The sequence below is a fragment of the Lutjanus erythropterus genome, chromosome 8 (genome assembly GCF_056507025.1).
Source record: "Lutjanus erythropterus isolate fLutEry1 chromosome 8, fLutEry1.hap2, whole genome shotgun sequence".
Classification (NCBI taxonomy): Eukaryota; Metazoa; Chordata; class Actinopteri; order Lutjaniformes; family Lutjanidae; genus Lutjanus; species Lutjanus erythropterus.
This window is the reverse complement of record NC_139324.1, coordinates 28,945,479-28,960,859: the sequence shown is the minus strand read 5'-3', so window position 1 is coordinate 28,960,859 and position 15,381 is coordinate 28,945,479. Positions and strand designations below refer to the sequence as shown.

Here is a 15,381-nt window from a genome sequence, read left to right as displayed (position 1 = left end):
AAGTAAAATTAAATAAAATCTTACACCTCTGATTAAGATGCCTGGCACTAATACTTCATTCTCAACATTTCTTTATCCTCAAAACACAAAATTTAAAAAATCTTCCTCCTCTTCCTCCTAACAGTCTTCCGTAGAGTTCAGCAGTTTATGCATGAAAGAGAAGAGTCATTATTTATGCACCCACTGAAGCCAATGACTTCGGTAAAGACGAGTGAAATGATAAAAGCTTTATTTATAACAACACTGCTTTACAAGAACAACAGGTGTACTGTGCACATCAGTGTATTTTTTGCATATAATCAAAACTCTGTAATACTTAAATATAGATTTTATGTATAATCTGTGGAGCATTTACGTACCATATAGGTCAGACCTGGTCTGCCCTATACATCCAGTATTTATTTATAAACCCAATAATATTACAATTGCGGAAAAAGTCTAATAATTTATAGAATTGTTCTCATTTAATGTTTTTGTTCACTCACAACAGTAATGCATTAAATGCAAGATAGTCATCACACAAAATAAAAGAGTGGCATTAAAATATGCAGGTCAGCCGGGGATATTACTTGTTGACATATGAGAAAATAAACCAAAATACAGCAATTATTAATTATCAAAATACATCATTTTATGTACATTGTTGGAGACTACCAAAAGAGGTAAAACAAAAGACAGTTTCTGCTTCTGTGTCGTGGGATAAAGGGTGCTAGAGAACTCAAAGTAGACAGGATACGCTCCTCCTGGAAGAAAAAAACAAAGACAGTGGTTAACGGATGTGTTGTGGATACTTTTATAAGACGGTTTATTGCGATGTGTTGGATTCTGCTTACAGTAGATGAAATATTGTCAGAAGGATTAAGGCACTGCTATGGACAGCTCTCTCCTTCCATTTGAACAATCCCACTAAAAGATGGTGGTTCAGCCTGTACGCCCGGCAGGGTGGAGCCTGTGTCGCCGCCCACTTCACTATTTTCACCATCCTGTGAGGTTAATAAAAAGAGGAACAATGTATGCAATCACTGAAGACATAAAGAGGTTTAAAAAACAAGACTGCAGAGTCCTCTTATAGGTATTTTAAGGGCCAATAAATTAATTATATTGAGTCCAAAAAAGTGAATTAAGCATACATTTGTAGGGAAAGAATATAAGGACTGTCTCCACGCAACATAACACAAAAATGCCCCCATGTCCATGATGTTCCCAGTATAAGGAGAAGTACCTCTGTTGTGCAGGAATACAGCATGTGACTTTGCATTGTAACATGACTCACAATTCTCTCTGTCTGTCTTTGTTTGCACTATGTGAACTATTTCCTCATCTACACACACTTTATGAAAAATTCTTAGACAAAATATCAGTGTAGGAAATCCTTGAAAATACTTTAATTTGTTTTTGCAATGTTTGAAAGGTTCTCAGATTTTGGATAAAGTGTTTGAAACTGCTTGAAATTGTGCATTACTTTTATAATAAATTGCTATCTGGCTGAAGATAAGCTTTGAGATAAAGACTTTTTTTTTTTATTTACAAACACAAAATCCTTAAAACAGAATTTTGGTTTTTGTAGCGCAACAAAATATGATTTCATGTGATAAAGAGTGAAATAATAATTTAGAGTATCCAGAATATATGTATATAGATATATACCACACATTTACCACAACAGTAAGGTGCTGAAAAGGCTTCAACATGCACCTTGAAAATGTTTGAAAATGGCTTTAATTTTACTTTGGAAAATGTGTATAGTACATTATAGTTGGCTTTGCATGTGTATTTTTCTGAACAAAAACTTTCTATCTTTCAGTGTGATCACATCATTGCATAAAATCAGAAGTGACTTCTGGATTTATGTTGATCTTCATGCCAAATCTTCTCTTCAGTATTTTATTCGAAATGTGCCAAATGCTGATGCTTATAAAGGCTTAAACAGACAAACTCTGTCCATGTATTAGAGATCTAAAATCAAACAACATTAAGTCTGAACATTTTGCTGAGATGACATGCACTATCAGAAACATCTGCATGTAGTAACTAATAAAAGCTTCTCTCTTAGTGCACAAAATCCTCAGTGCTATAAGCTAACGCCTTTAAATGACTTAGGAACACAGCAGCTAGCTCATTACACCATTACATCATTGTGTCACATGAACTATTATAAAGTATTCTGCTACTTACAAGATGTTCATGAGTCAATAACTCACCGCTGGTCACGGTGCAAATGGCTGATACAGCATCGGTTGGTTACAAAAGTGGTTTTAGATTTTAACAAACTAAAGCAGAAGTGGGATAAGTCACATTCTTTTCCACTTTTATATGACTCTTTTGAGGGAAAAACCAAAAAAGTGCTTTGATCAGCAGTGCAGAGTGCTCTTCTATTCAACAAATCAATTTATGAGTTAAATGATTTCTTAAAAAAAAGCTAGAACGAGCAATGAGAGGAAAAGAAAATACCAAATAGCAAGTTGAAGCCATAGATGGTGCATTAAACGAAATCTATTTAATACACAATCTATGGTTGAAGCGAGTTTCTCCCCACCCCCTCCTCCCCAGACTCATGGAAGCTCAGACAGGCTGCAGAAATGCTGCAGGAGTGCAAGACGAGAGCAACAACATAATCTCACAATAACAAGCAACGACGAGCCATACACTGGAAGTTGATCGGCTGTTTATAACTGTCAATCGTCTCTCGATGCCTGACTGAGACTGTCTGAACTTACCTTGAGTTTAGAGAATCCTTTTGCCTCTATGACTGATGACGGACTTGTGATCGGGGAGAGAGGCGGTGAAACAGGTGAGCGAGGTGAGTGAGGCCCGTGGGATAAGGACTGGCTTCTTTTCACAGCAGAGGACACTGCCTGGGCGAAGCGGGATGGCATCACAGGAGAGTAGGGCCTCGGTGCCGCAAAACTCCTCAGTTTCTCCAAACTCAGCCCTAAGCTCGGCTCTTTAGTCGGCAAACTGCTTTGCCTGGTGATTCGCATCATGGCTACATTCTTGTCGTCCCTTTTAGGGCTCAGCTCAACATTAGCGGCCCCTGTTGTCTCCTCTTGACACTGCACAGGAGCTGGAGGAGGAGGAGGAGGAGGAGGAAGAGGAGGAGGAGGAGGGGATGGTAACTGTGCTCTCTCTGCGCTTGCCTGAGCCTCCCTCTGGCTGGAGCCAGGACTGCCAATGAGACTCTTCTCCGCCGCTGAAGTTACATAATACCCAGGTGTTTTTTTGTGCTGTGCCAAGCGGAAAGATCCAGGCTTCGGTTTAGTTGCGGGTGGAATTTTCACCTCCTTGAATTCTGCTGGTGAACCTGCTTGAGACGCCCCGTCAGGACGAGGCGAGGACGGGATCTTGTCCTGTGCTTTAGATAAACTTGTTGGTGATGAGGGAGGAATTGATTCAGGTATACTTCCATTGACAGTGTGTTGGGTAGTAGTAGTAGTAGTAGTAGTAGTAGTAGCAGTAGTAGTAGTGCTAGTCAGTACGTCTTCCCTGGGTGTAGTTGAGTGCAGCTCTCTTTTTTCCTTTGATACCTCCGTCTGTTCTCTTGGTGCTGAGCTCTCCTCCAGCTGAAGAGAACCAATATCGAGTCCCTCTTCTGGAGCATCAACAGGCGCCTCCAGTGTCAGTGCAACTTCAAAATATCTAAGTTTCTCCAGAGATTTCTGAGGCACGATAGTATACGTTGTCATCCCCACCTTGGGGATGTAGTCCCTTGTCAGCTCGTTGGAAGGCTTGGGCTTTGGCTCAGAGTTTGTGGCATAAAGAGACGGTGCCTTTGTTGTGGCAGGGGCACTTGGTGTTGAGTCTTGGCATGGCGAGGTCTCTGAGGTATGGGATAAGGCGTGTTTGAGGTCAGGCGGGTCCAGTTCCTCCATCAAAGTGGCCATATCTTTCTTCCCCGCTGAGTCAAAGGCAGGGGAGGACGGAGCTTCGTTCGTGTGCAGTGGCGGAGGCTCAGGTAGTGGCGTGTCATCGGGCAGTGGTGTGACATCTGTTTGCACTTGAGCGTCCTCTCCAGTGGAGCATGATGTGCCGGTGGCCACTGGGCTCTCCAGCCCATCAGTCTGTTCCCCGAGGGTTTCAGTGTTTGCCTGAACGGAGGCCTGTGCTTCTGCATCCTGCATCACAGGTGGAGGGAGGCCGCTGGGTGCAGCACTGCATCCCACCTCCACACTCTCAGGTGTAGGCTCTTCACAGATGGACTGTTGGCTTACATTTTCAACTTGACATGGACCACCGTCTGTACAGGACAGAAAAAGTTGTCATGTGAAACTTTCATAACACCTGAATATCGACAAGGTATCTTAAAGGATAACTTATGTATATTTCAACCTGGACCTATTTTTTCCATATTTCTGGGCCCAAAATGAGGCACCGCAATCTGCATTTTGATTCGGCCCGGTAGATGCTGGTTGTATAGGAACCTACCCGAGTAATCCCTCCACTAAAAGCCACTGACAGGCTCAGATTGTTATTCTAAGACATTATAGAAAGAATTGACACAGGAAGAGTAAGATAATTTGGCACAAGCAATCAAACTGTGTTTTCTCATTAAACAGACTAACTAACCAGATGCCCTTTGCAAAACTGTCATTTTAACACGTTTGTCTTCATTCAAACTCTACAGAAACAAAATAAAAATCAACAAAAACAACTTGGCTTGTCTTCACACTATTTCAACGATCACCAGCTCTGGGTTGGTTGAAATATACCCTTTTTTTTTAAGGCGGTGGATGTGAAAATATCAGGAGAGGAGCGAAAGAGATGGTGTATGGCCAGAACATTTTCACATCTACCACAGGCAATAGTGGCAATAAATAAATAAATAAATAATAAATAATAATATTTCGACCAACCCATAGTTGGTGATCTTGGCAGCAGTGGAAACAGACATTCTTGGTGAGTTTTACTTTGTTTCTGTGGAGTTTGAATGAAGATGGTGATGATGATGATGACGTAAAAGTTACAGTTTTACAAAAGGAGTCTGGTTAGTTTGGTGAGAGCAGAAACACAGCCATTACATTAGTCTTTAAAAAAAAAAAAGCTCTCTCTCTGTAATGATCCTCTCCATAATGTCAGACACTTAGAACAAGAATCTGAGCCTGTCGGTGGCAAAAACAAGCAGTTTTAGTGGATGTACCTTGATGATATTAAGTTGCTTGTAGGAATTACTCCTAATTTATCATTACTCTTAAACATATTATTAGATTAGTTTAGCCTCTGGTGGCCAGAATTAGACACAAATCATGGTAAAATAGGGTTCAATTTGAAAAGTACTTAAGTTGCTCTTAAAGGCAAAGTTCAAGACATATATTAGTAGGTATCTTTGCAAGGTATCAATAACAAGTGCAAACCCACTGGTATCTGCCAGTTCAGATGATCCTGTGCCATCAGCTGTCCTGACATCACTCAGAGCTGCAGAATCGTTCGCTGCGCTCTGCAGCCGACTGCAACAAACAAGCAAAAAAGAGAGAATTAAAAGTGTTGCTAATACTAATGGAAAAACACAACCCAGGCTTGAGAAGTCAGATTAGAGTTCGTACTTGCCATCTGAGGACAGATCACGAGACTGATCTTCCCCATTGCCCTCAACGGACATTGTGCTCAGTATGTCGGTTTCTGGGGACGGGGAGTGCAGTGAAACATCAGCAGACATGTTGAGGCTGCTGTCCTCTCCCTGGGTATCACTAGCAGTTGCAGACATTACAGAGGCAGTGGTCTCCTCTTGCTCCATAATCTCCTCCAGTGTGTTAGCAGCTGCACCACCTGGAAAACAACACCGTATGGAAGTCACACTCACCGTGCCTTCAATCAACTGATCAGACTTTATTTACGGAGCACTTTTTCATACAAACAAAATTCTTCACACAATAAAACACCCCTCACCCACCCAACACACACCCACAGAAATGACTCTGCAATTGACAGAGCACTAAAATAAGAACTGCACTCATTAAAAACAGGAACTGAGAAAACGTAATAGGTGAGGAACCACCAGAAGCAAGATAAAAACTCTTAACAGTAGATAAAGAGTAACTGAAAAGTTACGAAGACAAGATAAAATACTAAAATAGAAGATATGAATATGACAAATGTACCTACAAATGTATGTCTTGCTTTAAGTTACTGTAAGTGTTATTATAAGTTAAATGTTGCTGGGCCATGAGTGAAGTATTCACACTAGACTTATTTAGCAAGGGAATGTATTGGCTGTAACATATAAACAATTATTAAAGGCATAGTTCAGATTATTTGAAGTTGGAATGCATGACGTACTTATCCATCGTCAGTGTGTTACCTACAGTAGATGGAGGTCAACATGCCCCCAGTTTGGAGAAGCAGAGAGGAGAACCAGCAAGGACGCTAAGCGATGTACCGCTGTGCAAAGGGTCAGCTGCAGAACATATTTTAGCCACTTAAAAAAGGCCCATCTAAAAGAAACTATTTCGGTTCAAGTGCACGCTGTATTTAGAATATCTTCATTGCTTTCCCTTCCCTTCAGACAGCCTTTTCTGAGAGAAAACCGCCATTATATGAGGCAAATATTGCTCTCTCTCCCTAAACCAGCCTTGATTGTGTGACTTCTGTGTTTTCAAAGGATAGTTAGGATTCAAAGAAGTCACACGATAACACAAACTAACTAACAGAACGAGGCAGCGGTAGAACAGCAGCTCCTGTGTTTGGTTGAGTGAGAGAGAGAGAGAGCGACATTTGGTAATATTTGGCTTATATAACAGTGGATTCCTGTTGGAAAAACCTGACAGTAAAGTAAAATACTCTTAATCTACTGTGCACTTAAACTAACTGACTTTTTAAGATGGGCCTATTTTTAAGAGGCTAAAAAATCTTTTGTTGCTGACCCTGTTCACGTCAGTACATTGCTTAGCTTCTCTGCTGGTACTCCTCTCTGCTTCTCTAAATTAGGGACGTGCTGCCTGACATTTACTGTAGTTTATACGCTGACTATCCATAAGTACCTCGTACAACCCCACTTCAAAAAATCCATCCTATCCCTTTAATATATGCTCGTGGAGATGGGATGAAAATCTGAAATTTTAGACTAAACAACTAAAAATAATCGACAATGAAAATAATCATTGGCTGTATAACCTCATAAGTACACACATTCATCCTTTACAGCAGAAGGTTTCTTCTGATGAATGAATTCCACTTCATCTTTTACATCTCCCTTGTCTCGCTCTTAATTTAGCACTTGAAGGAAGTGCATCAGAGAGGAGCAGCGAGCAAAAGGAATTTCAAGGCTGCTTAAGCAAAACTGCAGCTTCTCGCTGCTCACAGCCTCTGATCTCTGTGCACACTGAGCGGCAGGGGGCTGCCGGGGAAACAGCAGAGGAAGTTATCTTTCTCTGTGAACCTAGTGTTTGAAAAATTAGGAGCACAGAGGGGACGGAAATTGTTGTGTATACATGTAGACAGCAGTGGTTAAACAAAAAAAAAAAAAAGTCTGAGATTATACACTTTATTAATGAGGGCTTGGAGATACGCAGAGAGTGAAGGGAGTGTGGGCAACAAAGGAGTTTTTTAATGCAACGACACGATAAAAGTACGAATATGTAAAGAAAACAAGAAAAAGAAAGACACAGAGGGATGCAGACTGTAATTTAAGGGAGAATAGACAAGAAAAAAATTATATCTTTATGTGGTCATTGTGGGATTTACAAGACGTGTTTCAGCAGAATACACTCAAAAACTCAACAGGCCTCTTATTACAGACACAGTGTCTTGATTACTTCATCACTTTGGATATTTTTCAGTATTTTCTACTATTGTACACAGAAGATTGTCCAAAGTTAAAATGTTTTCTAGGATGCATTTTCTATACTGTAGATGTACATGTACTGTATCTGTATCTGTATCTGTATCTGTAATGTTGTGTGTGTTGCTATCTTTTCACTTAAAGACGTTCTTGCCTTTTGCCAGACCACCACTTTAAATAACAATTTGTCCTTAATGATTTACCTGAAAAGTAAAAAAAATAAAAATAAATCAAATAAACATTAATGTGAGCACCTACAATAAACTTATACTCTCCTCCGGTGTATCAAGGTGGAAGCAGAAATGTCAAAACCGCTGTGGACTATTTCATAGTTTTAAGTGGATTTTATGTATAGAGGGGGGTTACAAACATGAAAAAATAAATATATGGGGAGGTAAAGGTATGTAGCTAGAGGGTGAATGTCTGACAGGGTACAGGACTTAATTTGGGAAACACTGATCATTAGATGCCATCAAGGGAAAAGTCAGAAAATATTTTTAAATTGTGTTACATAAATTGATAGAAATATAACATAAGTTGTCTATGATTGTTTATCAGACCTCAGTTACTTTTTTGGGGGGGGAAATATTTTTGTTTTTTGCTTCAAAATGCTTTGTATACAGGACGGGTGGAGTTTCCCTCTCAAGACAATACAGCGAGGATCAGATGTGTCTGCACAATCGCAGGAAAGTATATCAAAGCGGGTTAATTATACATACAAGAAGAAAAAAGGCCAGGAATTCAGAACTTACAATAACCTGGAATGTAACAGAAGCTTCTCAGAAACTGAAAGTTTCCTCAACATACATGTTTGTAAAATGAGCCACTGCTCAGAAATGACCACTAGGAGGCACAAGAGTCAAACAAACTAAAAATGGTGGACTCCTACTGCAGAGTTTGAGGAGACCTGTCTTTGTCTGTGAGGCCAAAGTGCACAGGACAAAACATCACACAGAACAAGCTGTATGTTATAATAAAAAAGAACTCACAGCTCCACTAAGTGATCATGAAAATGCACAAACTTAAAGACAAACCTTGGACATTTTCATCTACAGGAACTGGTTCTTGGACAGCAGCACTCGGGGACGTGGGGGGCGGAGGAGCTTTGCGTTTGGTTCTCTTCAGTGAAGACTCTGCTGACGACCCACGACTTAAACCAGACATCTTTGAGACGTAACAAGATTTAATTAAGTTATGAACACAGGAATCGCATGTCATTCTTTTACTACAGCTGTAATATTCGCCCCACTCTCACCTGGTCGCTGCCAAGCTGGCCAGTAGGTTCAGAGTTGAGTCTCCGGCGGGCGCTGGGGTCCGAGGAGCAGCTCTGGGACACGAGGATCGGGGGCTGGGGTGCACGTCTCTTCTTTGGCACTTCGGTGGGGAACGTAGGGGAGCCGAGCGGAGATGAATTTGAGCTGGGTAAGGCCATGCTGAGCGGTCGAGGCTTGCTCACGAGCACAGGAGAGGCAGGGGCACTGGCTGTCATTGCCTTTAAAGAACAAACATCCAATCAGAACATGATAAGAGGCCTGTTCCCAAACAACATAGTGCACTTCAACCAATGGCAAACCAAAGTAAACAAACCTCCCTCTGAACATTTAAAGTTTCTTTCTCATACGGCTGTATCTTTGCATAACCAGTGCATAAGAAAGTAGGGTCTGACCGGTACAGGATTTCTGGGGCCGATGCAGATACCAATATTAGGGAGTTTAAAAAAAAAATCAGTAATGATAAATTGGTCGATATTCTTTATATAGATTATAATACACAGAATATAGAATATATATTCATAAACACCCCTCAAAAGTGGTTAACTCTTGTGACAAAGATATGTAATGGACGCAGAATATTTTACAGTTTAACAATAAACTTGATTGTGCAAAACGACATCAGGGCACTGAAACAGTAAATGTTCACCAGTATTTCTTAATAATTATAAATAACAATGAATAAAAAAACACACATGGAGAAAAATACATGTAGATATTAAGCCTGAATTAAGAAAAATGATTGAATATACATAAAACGCTGCCCATAGAGCTAAACATTTAAAACAATCTGCATTACGTCAAAAAAAAGTTTTCATAAAGGCACACATCAGACAACTTATATGCCGATACCATTATAGACCGATATATTATCAGGCTGATAATATGATGATAAAAGATTCATTACCTGGTCCGATTTTTTCTTGCTTTTTCTAAACTTGCTGAAGAGGCCTTTGTTTTCTTCCTCCTTCTGATTTTTATCTTTTCCTGGGATGACTGTGACTGAAAAAATAAAATGAAAGAAAGATGAAAGAAAACTGCGAGATAACAGTCAGACGTGTGGACAGCTGTGCGTGGAAACCGATCACACACTTTACAAACCGGCATACCTGAATGAGATGGTGAGGCTGGACACACAGGAGAAGGAGGTGGTCCTGCAGAGCAAAACGAGCATGAGATTCAGCACAGAAAAACACTGAATAATTAACATGCTAAGAATATGTAAAACTTTCATTGCTTTTTTTAATACAACCCCAATTCGTCTTTGTACTGTATTCAAGTTAATATAGGTTTTATTATGTTTTACCCAGCATTCCATCTTTTTTGGAACTGGGGTTGTAGATTAGTACTTACCTCTTGTGTCTCTTGCATAAACCTCCCTTATTGCATAATCATTAAGAGAGCTGGACAGGTCTAAAGGGGCCAGTGATTGGACATCTCTCAACAGAACTGTAGTCTCCGGGTTAAATTCACATTTCTCACAGATGGCTGGTAAGTGCTCGGCCAGGGGAACTCTGGGATTGACTCGTAGTATTGTTTTCTGGGTCTTTTTGTAGTTTATCACCATCCGAACAGTTGCCTGGAGAAAAAAAAATCTGTTTACTCAACACGAACCACGGCGTGGTGTCATCTCACGTGTTTAATTTACCTCTGGCATCTGGGGTCCTGTCTTCTTATTTTTATCTTCCCCTTTAGGTTTCAGTATGATCTTCTCTGCGTCCAGAGCTCCTATGAGAGCGTTGGGCTTGAGTTTGGTGTTCTTCTTGCTAGCGGTGACCAGTTCTAAGGTGTGGCTCGATGGGTTCAGGTGATACTTTGCACAAAGCGCCACTAATAGATCCATGAGGGGTTTGCTGAAAGACACAATGGACGCAGTTAAACAAAGGGGAGAGGAGATGCAACGAAATGTGGTGCAAGTGCCAGTTACACAGTGCAAAATAAAACATCAAATTCAATTAAATTTTATGTATATAGCAGCAAGTCATAACGGACTTGAACTGAGGACATTTTTTTTTATCTTATTTACAGACAGAGACTCAACAACTGCAAGCACTAAGCAACAGCGGTGAGGAAAAACTTCGTTTTAACAGGCAGAAACCTCGAGGAGCTCCAGACTGTGTGGTTTGATCAGAGCAGTTTTAAAATAGTAAAAAAATGCATGATTTGACATTTCATTCATTAATTATTTTCTCAATAAAAAATGTAAATGGAAACTGCCTCACTTATCAATTGATTCTATGCTTTGATTTTTAGTTAGTTTGATGATTTTTAGGGCTTTGAGGGCTGTAGCTGATTATTTCCTGATGCACCAATAAAATAAAATGTCAGAAACTATAAAATAAGTCCAAAGTGTGGTCTTCAAATGTCTTATTTTGTCAAACAAATGGTCCAAAACACAAATATATTCGGTTTACATAGAGAAAAACATAAATTTATCATGTTTAGGAGGCTGAAACCAGGGAATATTTGTCATTTCACTTTAAAAAATGACTTAAAGGTCCAGTGTGTAAGATCCATGAGGATTTATTGATAGAAAATGGCAGAAATGGAATTGCAGCTGCACTATACAGTTATAAAAACTATAGATATTGCCATGCCTTTTTTTCAAAATGTTCATTTTTACTGACAAAAACTATTACATGATGATGTGACAGTTATTGAGATCTGTGCAAAATGTTTTCTTACATCTGGAGAGTAGGATTTATAGTCCAGGGCGTCTCTGCAGCACTACAAAACTTCATCATAATGCTGTTTTGTCACACCTTTATCAGAAAATTGCAGCTCCTGCAATTTGGATATTTGACTATTGCACTTGGCCATATTGCAATTGTGCTTATATTTCAACTAACTGTTCAGCTCCAGAATATAATACTCAGAAATATGTTTTCATTGGTGTATAATCTCCTCAAAATATGAATCACAGTCTGCCATGTTGCACCATCGCGTTTCTACAGAAGCCCAGAATAGACAAACCAAACGCTGGCTATCTGCAAAATAATTTTTGGTTGATGCTGTTGTTGCAGCTCTAATCATTTTGAAAAATGAAACACAGCTGATTTTGTAGCTCGGTACACTGGTGCACAGTGGTTACGGTAAGTTACCGTGGCAACAGTAGCCCCATGAAGCTTTGCAGACACCGATAATGCAGTTTAAATGCGACGCCTTAAACTTAATCCTCAAAACAGTAACATTAGCGTTAACTCTGCAGTCCAGGCACTTAGAGCAGGTTTACAGGGAGAAAAGAAGGTAAAGAATTCAGTGCTTAATCCCCTCATAATGGATCGGTCTCAGTACTTTCTCAAGAGGCCAAGGTGCAAAAGACACCCAGGAGAAAATGTTTGTAAACTGTGTGCATTATGTGGAAGATAATGATATCTTAAGTAAACTCTGGTGATGGAAAGTCTGAGACTCCCAGAAGGACACACAGACCTTGTTCTGAAAAACTTTGACATAGAGGTGTGTTGACACATGCTGATCTGATTATGCGGCGCAGTCACAGCTGAAGACGTGAACAGTAAGATCTGTATCTGTCCTCGTGGCACTGGAGCGTGCAAGAATACAGAGTTTCAAAATCAAAATTTATTACTCCCTTTAATGGGAGAACAAAAACGAAATGCAATCAATTTTGCTCCTAGTACAAATATTAACTGAAAGCACACATTCGGCTACTCCACCTCTCTGACTCAGCCTTACTGGAGCTGAACTTTACGAGATGACTTAATGTGACATCAGTCTCATGATGTGGTGCTTGAATGCAATACTGAAAAGTTCAGCATGAACAAATGAACAGTGTTGTTCTTGTTCAAACTGCAAACGTAATCATCCTTTATACAGAATGTACAGGGTTCTTATGGATGCTGGAAATCACTGAAAACACTTGAATGTCATGTTTTCAAGGTTGGAAAAGTGCTTGGATTTTGGATAAACTGCTTGAAAACGCAATTGCATTATTTTCATAATAAATCTCTCTCTGGCTGAATTATTTGATTTTAGATAAAGGAGTAAATAGGTCGGGGAGAGGCTAATTGCCGTTTCCTTTCGCACAACAAATGAAGCCTCTGTTGATATGTGCCCACTGATGGAACAGTGAGTGGGAGGCTAGCAGGCTGGTTTTTACATGGTGAAACCTTCATGCAGCTCGCTACAGGTTGCAAATTGTATTAAACAAACTCCATGCAAGCTGACAGTTACATGAAACATTTAAAAAACAAATTAAAGTCTTATGCAACACAATTTAATAGTTTATTTCAATAACATTTGATTGCTAGATCAGTATTTTTCAAAGAATAATTGTTTCCTTGCAAGATCGTTGTTACTACATTTGCATCTCTGTGAAATGTTTCGCATCATTTTCTCATTGGATAAATATCAATTTGGACATGCATCGCTATTTCTTCTGGCACTGACTGGATACTGCCGATTACTTTATTTTGTAAAGGCTGTCATGGAGAAAAGGAAGAGAACTATCAGTGCATTAATGTTTATTAATCTACTGGAAGAAAAAACACTCTCTTGGTTACTCAAACGAAAGACCAGTTGATCGTTTCACACTGATCTAATAAATCTCCGATGAACAGAATCAAATCTGTTGCCACCGTCTGACATCAGTATGACATTTGTCCCTTGACATATGATGGTATTTTATGTAACAGCTCTGATTCTCATTAAAACTTTATATTAAAGCATAATCTAGCTATAACTAAGGTAGCAGTAGCATTAATCACCTGCTAACTGCAATGAAAACCAGCTGTTTCTCACTCATGTTTGTTTTTGTTGACAGCATTACCAACCCTGCATGAAGTCTCATGTTTTATTATTTTGTTCACGTTAGTGATGAGCTGTTATCAAGTCGAAAGCAGGTGAGTGTTTGGAACGTCGTCACGTGACACCTTCCGAGCGTTTTGATTGGCTGTTGCGTGGAACTTGTTTCGCCAAGTTTTGCAGGTGCATCGCAGACGGCTTCACACCGTGCAGCTCTGTGGCAACTTAGCTTCACCTCAGTTTCAACAAGCTGAGGTTGTGTGAAACTTTCACGCAACGAGATCACAATAAACAAGATTTTTAAAAGAATTTAGACCATTCTGTTGAAATCGCAGTAATTTGTCTAGTTTTATTTGATAGTTTGAGTCTCAGTCAGGTTATACAGGATGTCAAGAAGAAATGAAATAATGCCTGATCATCATCAAATTGAGCATATACATAAAACGCATATATAAATATGTCATTTACCACAGCTGTATTTTGGTGGAAAAGCTTGAAAGTGCAACTTGAAACTGTTTGACAAGTGCTTAAATGTGACTTTGGAGAAGGTGTAGGAACACACTGCACACGACCGTATGATTTTAAACTTCCCACATCGTGATTTAAAGACGCTGATTTAGACACAGCGGTGTCCTCTAAACTGTACCTTCCGTGGACTGTGGTCATCTTCTCTTCTCCGCCAGGCAGAACCACGACCAGAGAGAGGTCTTTATCAGTGAGGTTCTCTTTCTGGTCCATGGCTAAATGAGGGTTTCCTGGGTACCACTGGGAGAAACCTGGGGAGTCCAGCTGCTTCAGTCCTGGCGGGGATGGTGCTTTGCTTTTGGTCGACACCCTGCAGTTGGAAAAGAACATGTAAATTACTCCCAGGGTTGCTCCAGCATTTGTTAAAGTCTGACTTTTGCTTCGGCAGAAACAAGATAAACACTTCAGAGACCGACTGTGAACGGTTTTACATTTTTGTGTGCATGTGTGGGAATTTTAAAAAAATGTCACTAAAATTGTTTCAGACAATAATCTGATTGAAAATCAATGTGCACCAGACAGCATGAAAGGAATCCTTTCTTCCTCAGGTTTTAGAAAGCAATGAGGCTGTTACATGAAAGAGCTCAAGTCCACTTTGCAAACAAGTCACAAGACAACCGAGTGGACAGATTTACTCATTGAGCCTGAAGAAATGGCTGCGAATGGACAGACATGTGAGAGAGACTGATAAAAAGATGCAAGATGGAGACCACAGTCTCTGTAGCTGCACACACTGAGTTTTACAGTGTAAGCTCTGGTAAAAAATGGCTTTACAGAGCGCCATGTGTTCTTTTAAGGCAGCCTTGGCAAACATTCCTCTGTGTGCTAGATTTAGTTTTTTTTTAAGTGCGACTGACTATGACAAACACATTTCAGTTTTAAAGTGTGTTTTTGAGTGTTTATCTTGACTTAACATTCCTGAAAACTGTGTCAATACAGTGCGGGAGAGAGGAGTGCAGTCATGTGAGAGTTACAGACCGAGCAGGTATTCAAACCACACACAACAACAACAACAACAAAAAAACAAAAAACTAGAAGAGTTCACTCAGTGCA

The 15,381-nt window shown here is 39.9% G+C and overlaps 1 protein-coding gene across 3 annotated transcripts in view; it reads right to left on the bottom strand.

The window, feature by feature from the left end:
- Window positions 1–212: 212 nt before the first annotated feature.
- cobll1b (cordon-bleu WH2 repeat protein-like 1b) overlaps window positions 213–15,381 on the bottom strand; it is a 45,326-nt gene continuing 30,157 nt past the window's right edge. For all 3 annotated transcript variants that reach the window (XM_084725205.1, XM_084725206.1, XM_084725207.1), the window contains 12 exons: window positions 14,450–14,638; window positions 10,691–10,895; window positions 10,396–10,621; window positions 10,152–10,196; window positions 9,950–10,044; window positions 9,027–9,263; window positions 8,806–8,935; window positions 5,538–5,760; window positions 5,353–5,441; window positions 2,718–4,234; window positions 834–983; window positions 213–743 (listed from right to left, as the gene is read on the bottom strand). In XM_084725205.1, the coding sequence (XP_084581331.1) occupies window positions 870–983; window positions 2,718–4,234; window positions 5,353–5,441; window positions 5,538–5,760; window positions 8,806–8,935; window positions 9,027–9,263; window positions 9,950–10,044; window positions 10,152–10,196; window positions 10,396–10,621; window positions 10,691–10,895; window positions 14,450–14,638 (3,070 nt within the window). In that variant the 3' untranslated portion in view covers window positions 213–743; window positions 834–869. The remainder of the gene's footprint in view (window positions 744–833; window positions 984–2,717; window positions 4,235–5,352; window positions 5,442–5,537; window positions 5,761–8,805; window positions 8,936–9,026; window positions 9,264–9,949; window positions 10,045–10,151; window positions 10,197–10,395; window positions 10,622–10,690; window positions 10,896–14,449; window positions 14,639–15,381) is intronic.